This window comes from Sinocyclocheilus rhinocerous, unplaced genomic scaffold (genome assembly GCF_001515625.1).
Source record: "Sinocyclocheilus rhinocerous isolate Xijiao unplaced genomic scaffold, SAMN03320098_v1.1 scaffold2584, whole genome shotgun sequence".
Taxonomy (NCBI): Eukaryota; Metazoa; Chordata; class Actinopteri; order Cypriniformes; family Cyprinidae; genus Sinocyclocheilus; species Sinocyclocheilus rhinocerous.
This window is the reverse complement of record NW_015652145.1, coordinates 674345-683801: the sequence shown is the minus strand read 5'-3', so window position 1 is coordinate 683801 and position 9457 is coordinate 674345. Positions and strand designations below refer to the sequence as shown.

The following is a 9457-nucleotide window of genomic DNA, read 5'->3' as shown; positions in this document are numbered from 1 at the left end:
TTTTTTTTTTTTTTTTTTTGGTCTTGGGAGAAGTTTTGAGTTCTGAAAGTTTCAGTGTGTTTTCATAGTACATGAAACCCTTTCATTTCAAAAGGTCAAGGTCACTAAGAATGGGTGATTGCCTGATTGCGTGCTTCTGCATGATCCCACTCTGAATATAATGTATGATTATGTATTGGCGTGTGTGTGCATGTGAAGTGGTGGGAGGAGCTCAGGTGGAGGGCTGCTGTAGATGGAGCTCATTAGCTTTACTAATTCCCAGGCTGCATGAAGAGCAATATCTTTTTCATTATACCTCTGACCTCTTCTGATTTGATCATACAGGATGTGTTTTCTCCTCTCCTGAGAGACACTCTGTGTCCATGTTCCTTTATTTTTCTTTCCCATCTCTCCTGTATATGTCAGGGTGGTGTGGAAAGTCACTTTCCCTTAGAGCATCTTGTCCCGACGCATGTAAACATAACAGCCTCTGGTGGACCATGTGCTTGGAAAATTCAAGATGAGAGCAAACAAAAGCACTCTTCCATGCCCGGCTCTCTCTTTCTCCATCCCTTTCTGCATTATTAACCTGCCGCTAAGGATTCATACCTTGCTTGTTTGCTCAGTCAGCCTGTGGTGGAGCATATGCCGCTGATTTCCAGGAAATTGCACATTGCCTTTTATTGACAGCTGTGTGAATGCTATTTAGAGCCGCTTCATTCTCAACGATAGGTGTAAGAATAGCTCAATGGCTGTGTCCGAAAGTTCATGAAACCCTTTCATTTCAAAAGGTCAAGGTCACTAAGAATGGGTGATTGCCTGATTGCGTGCTTCTGCATGATCCCACTCTGAATATAATGTATGATTATGTATTGGCGTGTGTGTGCATGTGAAGTGGTGGGAGGAGCTCAGGTGGAGGGCTGCTGTAGATGGAGCTCATTAGCTTTACTAATTCCCAGGCTGCATGAAGAGCAATATCTTTTTCATTATACCTCTGACCTCTTCTGATTTGATCATACAGGATGTGTTTTCTCCTCTCCTGAGAGACACTCTGTGTCCATGTTCCTTTATTTTTCTTTCCCATCTCTCCTGTATATGTCAGGGTGGTGTGGAAAGTCACTTTCCCTTAGAGCATCTTGTCCCGACGCATGTAAACATAACAGCCTCTGGTGGACCATGTGCTTGGAAAATTCAAGATGAGAGCAAACAAAAGCACTCTTCCATGCCCGGCTCTCTCTTTCTCCATCCCTTTCTGCATTATTAACCTGCCGCTAAGGATTCATACCTTGCTTGTTTGCTCAGTCAGCCTGTGGTGGAGCATATGCCGCTGATTTCCAGGAAATTGCACATTGCCTTTTATTGACAGCTGTGTGAATGCTATTTAGAGCCGCTTCATTCTCAACGATAGGTGTAAGAATAGCTCAATGGCTGTGTCCGAAAGTTAAAAAAAAAACTGCTTGAAAAAAATGAAACGTATTGTGCGTAGTATGCAGCCCTTCAATCAAGCTTAGCAAATCTGGAGCATTTTTTTTAAAATCACATTTTAAGTTGCTATCACATCATTGCAATTAGATTTCATGCTGCCATATGTTACCATATTTTAATTCACCTATATGTAAATATTGTATATTAATAGTTTATGCGCATTTGCCCTGTTTTTAAATTTGCCCTTGTAATCATCTATTCCACTTAGTTAATCTTTAAAACATTACATTAATTATTCATTTTAAACATTATTTATAATTAATATTGTGGCATTGTTAATAATGTTTTGCAAATCTCAAAATTAATATACATTTTTCATACTGTGCATTATGATATACATTATAATGTTGTGATTCCTAAATCCACTTGTAGCATTTCAAACGATTGATTTTAGTTTGACTCTAACAGTGATTCATTGGCTGAAGTTTGCTAGTAGAGGTTCCTAGTTGATTGCAGCATCCAACTTAATCATACAGCAGATCACGTGCACTCAAGTCAAAAGCTAACATTGAAAATTAATGACTTCTGATTGCTTTTTTTGTTACAAATTACTGTCAGTTTAAATATACATAACATCACAATGCCATATGCATGCAAGGTGAAGTTACATTTATCGTTGCTTGGTGAAATTTCACAGTCGAAATCTAGTAATTTTAATAGGAATGCACATTTTTTTGTGTGATGGCGAACATTTCCATACACAGATTTCGCTCATGTTCAAGTTAAAATTCTCTGTGCTGATCAACAGAAAGCTGCTTGGTTTGAAAGTGACTTCTGTGTGAGTTGTGCTTCATACATCGCTACGCTATTGACAATAAACAATGGACTTTTATTGTATGTGAAATTTCCCTGGAATATCACTAATGTGGCCACAAATTTAGAATCCGGTCTGAAACCAGTTACCTTTCATTAGCTTTATGTAAAAGTGTCATTTACACCAAGGACGATATCTATAATGATTACTATAACATCGAGTTTTAATATTCACTCAAATTCTATAGGGATGTCCACATCACAACTAAAACGATAATGACACAGAGAAATCACTATCAGAATGTTTTTTTTTTTTTCAGCTGATGAACGATAAAACCATTGACAGCCAATCAGAATCCATCCAACTTTAAAGCGCTTGAGCATTTAAAGTGGTAGATGACAAAACTGCAGCACGCTGTTTATAATTAACAAAACGTTATCGTGTGTTGGTGTGGACGATAATATAGTTATCTCTATAGTTATCGTTCTTGGTGTCAACGGGTTTTAAGTAATTAGCAACTTCCATCTGGCCGTGTGTGAAGTCAAACCTTGTGAGCGCTGAGGACGTCCACTATTGATCAGAACCTCAAAGCTCCTGCGCCTTTAATTGGCGGAGCACATATCGGATTAGTTGGGGCCAGACAGAAATGTAATGAAAATCAATAGCTGTGAAGTTTCGCCTGATATGTTTTTGGGTCGTTTGTGGTTCCTGTTAATTGGCTGTTTTAAAACAGACAAAAAGAATGGAGGAGGCATGCACGGATTGAACCCTGTTAAGCTGCTAAAGAAGCAGAAAGCATGAGAATGTGATGGGAAAGTAGGAGAGTCACTCACGTGTAAGGAATCCCCCGCCTCAGTGCTAGGTGGTGAGGAGAGCTGCATCTTAATTCGCTCAGGGCTGCCTTTGGCACGTGCTCGGGCTTCGTGACTCAATTTGCCTCAGCCTGCCTCCAGGAGAGATAGCGAGAGAGCGAGGGAAAGAGGAGGTGGGGCTTCTGTTAGACCTAAAGGGGTCTACTGACAGACGTGCACCCACGCGTCAGTATCCGCTCGCAGCCACGCAGAGAACATGCAAACCTGCGCTTGAGGGCAGCTGTCAGGTTTACTAACACTCATGCATGCTTAGAGCCATGTATGCAAACATGATGCAATACACATAGATGCATACAGGTACCCAGAATGAATGCACTGTGTGCAGCTGCAAACAATTCCTCCCATACGTCTGCACCAGAGAGACAGGAATGTGAAAATCTAAATGGTGCATATGGTGAATCTCATAAACACAGCGGGTTATTGCTCGCAGCCACTGGCATGTTCAGACTGTTTACTACACATGCTGCATGCATGCACGTGACCACCTCGACTGCGAGCACGTTTGACAGCTCCTCACTCAGCCTGGCTCTAATGACAAAGAAATCATAGTGCCGGATTATTTACACACTATAGTACACATCATTTCCCACTAAAACACACTAGGCTGATGGTTTGCTTTTCCTTGTGCTGCAGCACAAAATACTTTCCTCTCCTTTCTCGGTGATTCATCTTTGTCCAGGCATGAAGAATACTGTTCCTAAGCAACATGGAGTCAACAAAAATCTCAACATTATCCTTTTTTAGCAAGCAAGTTCTGACATTTAGTTCTTGTAGTTTAATTGGTAAGCATGGTGCTATCAGCGATTTCAGGGAATTCAATAGTTATCACACGACTTTCAGTGTTGAGCTAAGCTAATAATGCAAACTTGCTGTGATTTTTTTCAATACGTGAAATCAATAGTAATGCATCGGAATTTTCCTTAACACTGATGTCAAAATTAAAGTTTAGCTGAAAAAAAAATTTGAATTTAGCTGAAAACCAAAATCGAAAATAAAGTGTTGATAATTAAATTTGCATAATTGGGTAATTGAACTGTTCAGGGTGTTGTGTTCTCAGGTGAGAATTAAACTAGTCGAAATACATTTCTTCAGCAATGACTCTTCTTTCAATATTTCAGCCGAACAAATTTTACACAGTCAAAAAACTGGAAAAGTGCTAATAAAGCATAAATTTTTTGGTCATTGCTTTTGGCACTCCAAAACTATTCGGCCGAAATAGAATTTTTTTTTTCAGCTGAATATTTTCTGTTGTTGTTTCGACTGCCGTGAATTTTAGAAATCAATTCTACAATAAATCAGTTTTTACAAATGAATCAGTGACAGTTAGCTGTAGCATGTTGCTAAGATAACAATGTAATACTCTTAATTAAAAAAACACATACATATTGGGTAAAATAGTCCATTTTTAATTATTAATATTTTATTGATACTTTTCAGTAAAGAATGAATTAAGCTTACTTCTAATCAGAATTTCGCTCACTTTCATCCACCATCCTGGTTCACTGCAGTGCAATCTGGGTGTGTTTTTTTTTTTTTTTTTGTGGTGCTGCCTTTGCATTTGGCCAAAATAATGTATCTACCTTTTGAAAAAGAGCTAAAAAGTTTGTAATCTTTTTTTTGTTCTTTTCCTGTGACAGGTTTCTGGAAGGCCACCTGTCCCCCATCATGCGCTAGTCCACTCCTCGTGTTTGTCAACTCAAAAAGTGGAGACAACCAAGGGGTAAAATTCCTGCGTCGCTTCAAACAGCTGCTCAATCCCGCTCAGGTCTTTGACCTGGTCAACGGTGGACCTCATTTAGGGTAAGACCAGCATGCCAAAAGTCACAGGAAGTGAACTATTGACTATCATCTTAGAAGCAAATCAGTGTTTTTACTTGTTTTGCTGTTGTTTACAAAAGAGGTTGTTGATGTATGATGGTTTATAAATCAACATACAAGTTTTCAGGTCCCAGAACTGCTATTATTAAATTTTTCTCCATTTTTAATCACTTTTTTTTTGGCATGTTTTAATGATCCTACAGTGGGACAAAATACATTTTTCGCAATCTGGGTGTGTTTTTTTTTTTTTTTTTGTGGTGCTGCCTTTGCATTTGGCCAAAATAATGTATCTACCTTTTGAAAAAGAGCTAAAAAGTTTGTAATCTTTTTTTTGTTCTTTTCCTGTGACAGGTTTCTGGAAGGCCACCTGTCCCCCATCATGCGCTAGTCCACTCCTCGTGTTTGTCAACTCAAAAAGTGGAGACAACCAAGGGGTAAAATTCCTGCGTCGCTTCAAACAGCTGCTCAATCCCGCTCAGGTCTTTGACCTGGTCAACGGTGGACCTCATTTAGGGTAAGACCAGCATGCCAAAAGTCACAGGAAGTGAACTATTGACTATCATCTTAGAAGCAAATCAGTGTTTTTACTTGTTTTGCTGTTGTTTACAAAAGAGGTTGTTGATGTATGATGGTTTATAAATCAACATACAAGTTTTCAGGTCCCAGAACTGCTATTATTAAATTTTTCTCCATTTTTAATCACTTTTTTTTTGGCATGTTTTAATGATCCTACAGTGGGACAAAATACATTTTTCTATATAGTCTGAGCTCATAAAAACTGCAGGCATAATGATTATAAAAGAATAGAAAAATGATTTAGCATGTCACACCATAGCACGTTAACTACCCAAACCTAATCTCGCATGATCCCTTTATTTGAACTGTGTGTGAGACTTTTTGAGAAGCATTTTAAAGTTTGTGTGTCATTTTAATTGTTCTTTTCTCTCTTTCAGCCTTCGCTTGTTCCAAAAGTTCGATAACTTCCGAATCCTCGTGTGCGGTGGAGATGGAAGCGTTGGTTGGGTCCTGTCTGAAATCGATAAACTAAATCTTCACAAACAGGTAATTAAAAAGCACTACACCATATCCTGTCGATTGGAAGTAAACTTGTCGCTGTATGGTTAGGACTTGGCACAAGAGTATCAGAGCAGATGTTTAGGAGGATTTCTTAATGAACTGGCTCGGTGATCTGACTCGTCTCTCGTTGGCAGTGCCAGCTGGGCGTTCTGCCGCTGGGCACCGGAAATGACCTGGCGCGGGTGCTCGGCTGGGGGCCGTCCTGTGACGATGACACTCAACTCCCTCAGATACTGGAGAAGCTGGAGCGAGCCAGCACCAAGATGCTGGACAGGTACAGAGCGCACACTAGCATGACCACAACTATGTCGAGCTTATAATATCCGTGTTGTTGGCTACATCTACAGCTGCTGTTTACAGGTGGAGTATAATGACGTATGAGATTAAAATACCTCCCAAACACAGCTGCCCCGCCACACCTGAGGAGGCAGAGGATGGCCAGGTACCAGCTACACATCAGCGCCAATGCATACATCTACATCAACACCAATAAAAGGGTTGTTGACATGTCACAGCGTGATATGCTATACTTTATCTAAGACTAGGTGCCACAAAAATACAACAAAGACAATAAAAAGACACACCTTTCAGCTGTTTCATTTGAAAACATTTGGCGCACCCATTGTAGTCCACTTCACGAACAAATGGCTCTTATGAACTGGTGCTTTTTTAATGAATTGTTCAAAATAGTCACAAATTAGTCTCAAAATATGAGTTATTTCTATGAGCCATTATTTTTAGTCATGTCTGAGTCTAAATAAATAGGTTGAGACTGTTACTATTATTTGTAGGGTGACCATACGCCCTCTTTTTCCAGGACATGTCCTTGCCGGGATTTCAAAATTGCCTAAGATGTCCTGGTTTTGGCTTTGTTTTCCTATTGATGTGCTCTCTACAGTCTTCTCTTCATACATTATATGTGTGCATATTTGCTTTGCTTGTACTGTTTTCTGTAGATCCCGCCGCCTTCTCGCACGCCACGATTGCTCGATCATGTACAATGCCTGCATGCTATTGGTTAAACTACTTTTCATTCATTACCTTCAGCAGGTATGAAAACAATAGGAAAACAAAGCCAAAATCCCACACATTGTAGGCAATTACAAAATCCTGCTCGGGCCAGGACATGTCCAGGAAAAAGAGGGCATATGGTGTACTTGACTGCTCATTTATGAAATGATTTGGTACACACAAAATATACACTTGGGTTTTATTGTAATAAATAATATCTTTATTAAAAAAAAAAAAAAACATTAAAATTATTGCTGTCAAAATTAGTGCATTAGTAGAGACTTTAAGACCTGAAGAGGGTCAGAAAGGTAAAGAGTAAATACGATGCATGTCAGATCCACGTCATGTTCAGCAGCAGCAGCTCTTAAAGCAGCCAAAATAAGCTAATAACACAGCTGCTGTGATGACTGTTAATCAAAGAACAAAAGAAAAAAAAAAGAGGAAATCAATAACTTTTGTAGCTTTAAAGATTCATCTCTATTTAATTTCAAATTTAGTGTTTGATAACTTTATTCAATTTCTGTATATTTCCTACTTGCTGAAGGGCACAGGTAGCTAAATATGACATTTATTATAATGGGTTTATGTGAAGATTGTTTTAAGTTCACTTAAATTAGAAGTTGTGAAATTATTACAATATGAAAGTATATTTAAAAACTTTAATGTTAGGTGGGATTAATCGCGATTAATTTCAGGAAAAAAATGTGTGATTAATTAGTTAATTTTTTTATTGATTGACAGCACTAATTAAAATGCTACAAAATGTCATTTAGCATATATTAAAGGCCAGTTGTGGAGTGATTTAGTTTTCATGCTCAGGAAATGTTACATTCTCTCGTCCTGCTATTGCAGTTTATGTTGTGTGTGTGTGTGTGTGTGTGTGTATGTGTGTGTCGTGGCTTTAGTTACAGATATCTGCTTATGAGGATTCAGTGGCTGCTCATCTCACGAAGATCCTGAACTCAGATCAGCACTCAGTGGTCATATCTTCATCAAAGTGAGTCCTCTCACACTATACAGTTCTATACTATTCCACCACTAACAAACAGAAACACAGATAAACACAATTTCCTCTCGTCTCCTCCAGGGTGTTGTGTGAGACGGTGAAGGAATTTGTGGCCAAAGTTGGGAAGTGTTATGAGAGAAGCAGTGACAGTACAGAGGAAGCTGATGCAGTTGCCCTCAAAGTGAGTCTGTGATCCCTCACCTCATGACAGCTCTTTCAGTCATTACTCAACACATGCGCAGAAATACAGTGAAAACGCTGTATAAACCTGTTTATCAATGCAGCACCCTTTCCTTTGTTCTCTGTCCACAGTGTGCGATTCTGAACGAGAAGCTGGACTCCCTCCTGCAGACGCTGAATTTGGAGGCGCAGGCCATGACGCCCTCAGCCCTCACCACGCCACCCATCGTGGAGGAGGAGGTGGAGGAGGAGGAGCTGGAGGAAGAGGAGGATCTGAGTGAAGAGTCTTTAACGGAGCTGAAGGAGAATGAGACTGAGAAAGGCTCTGCTCATAAGCTCTTCAGACCCCGCGAGCAGCTTGTGCTGAGAGCCAACAGCCTGAAGAAAGCGCTCAGACAGATCATCGAGCAGGCAGAGAGAAGTACGATTGTCCAGCATGTCTTTTTTTGTCTTTTGAATAGAAAAAAACACTGATCTGCTGCTTACAGAGTGCTGCCCTGGATATCAGCGTCTCTTAAATGACTAGACTTTTTACAGACACCCCAAAGCGTGCCGTGACTTTTCTGGAGGCTCATTTTTGTGTAGATTTAAATTATAAATCTAAAGACCTAAATATGATATCATAAATAAATATAAGATTTATATACTGGGGGCAGTCGTGGTCTGATGGTTAGAGAGTCGGAGATGTGACCCAAAGTTCGCTGACACCATACTTGACTACATGTCACATCATATATATATATATATATATATATATATATATATAATAACAAAAAACAAAATAAGTGGTATCGCCCATCCCTAATGAATGGGGGAAAGTCACGTGAGAGGAGGCCCTCCCTCCATCGCACTATAATTGGATATGATCGGTTATGATCGGATGTGATTGGTTCGTGTGATAAATCCTGCCTCTTGTTTTCGTGCGAGCTCTCGGCCTGAATGAAGAAAATTATGGCGTTATTGACTAATTATAAAGTAAGTAAACAACTCTTCCGCTTAGATACCACTACTTTGTGTCACGTCAAAATAAAATTTGAAATGGTGTCAGTTTTTAGTGAACATTCAGCGTGATGAAATGAAAGATATATCTTCGTGTCTGTGGCAGTGTTTACAGAGCTTTTATTACGATGACCCGAAATAAGTTGACTATTAAAAACAACAGCTGAACATCAGTTCACAAATAAAAAATATTGGTAACATTTTACAATAAGTGTCATTTAATGAGTTAACTAACATGAACAAACAGTGAACATTTATTACAGTATTTATTAATCT

General features: G+C 39.2%; 1 protein-coding gene across 1 annotated transcript in view; it reads left to right on the top strand.

Moving 5' to 3' along the window:
- LOC107713732 (diacylglycerol kinase eta-like) overlaps nt 1-9457 on the top strand; it is an 89566-nt gene that overhangs the window by 53547 nt on the left and 26562 nt on the right. The window contains exons 11-17 of the mRNA XM_016519339.1: nt 4728-4890; nt 5862-5970; nt 6120-6259; nt 6346-6427; nt 7902-7993; nt 8084-8183; nt 8315-8603. Coding sequence (XP_016374825.1) covers nt 4728-4890; nt 5862-5970; nt 6120-6259; nt 6346-6427; nt 7902-7993; nt 8084-8183; nt 8315-8603 — 975 coding nt within the window. The remainder of the gene's footprint in view (nt 1-4727; nt 4891-5861; nt 5971-6119; nt 6260-6345; nt 6428-7901; nt 7994-8083; nt 8184-8314; nt 8604-9457) is intronic.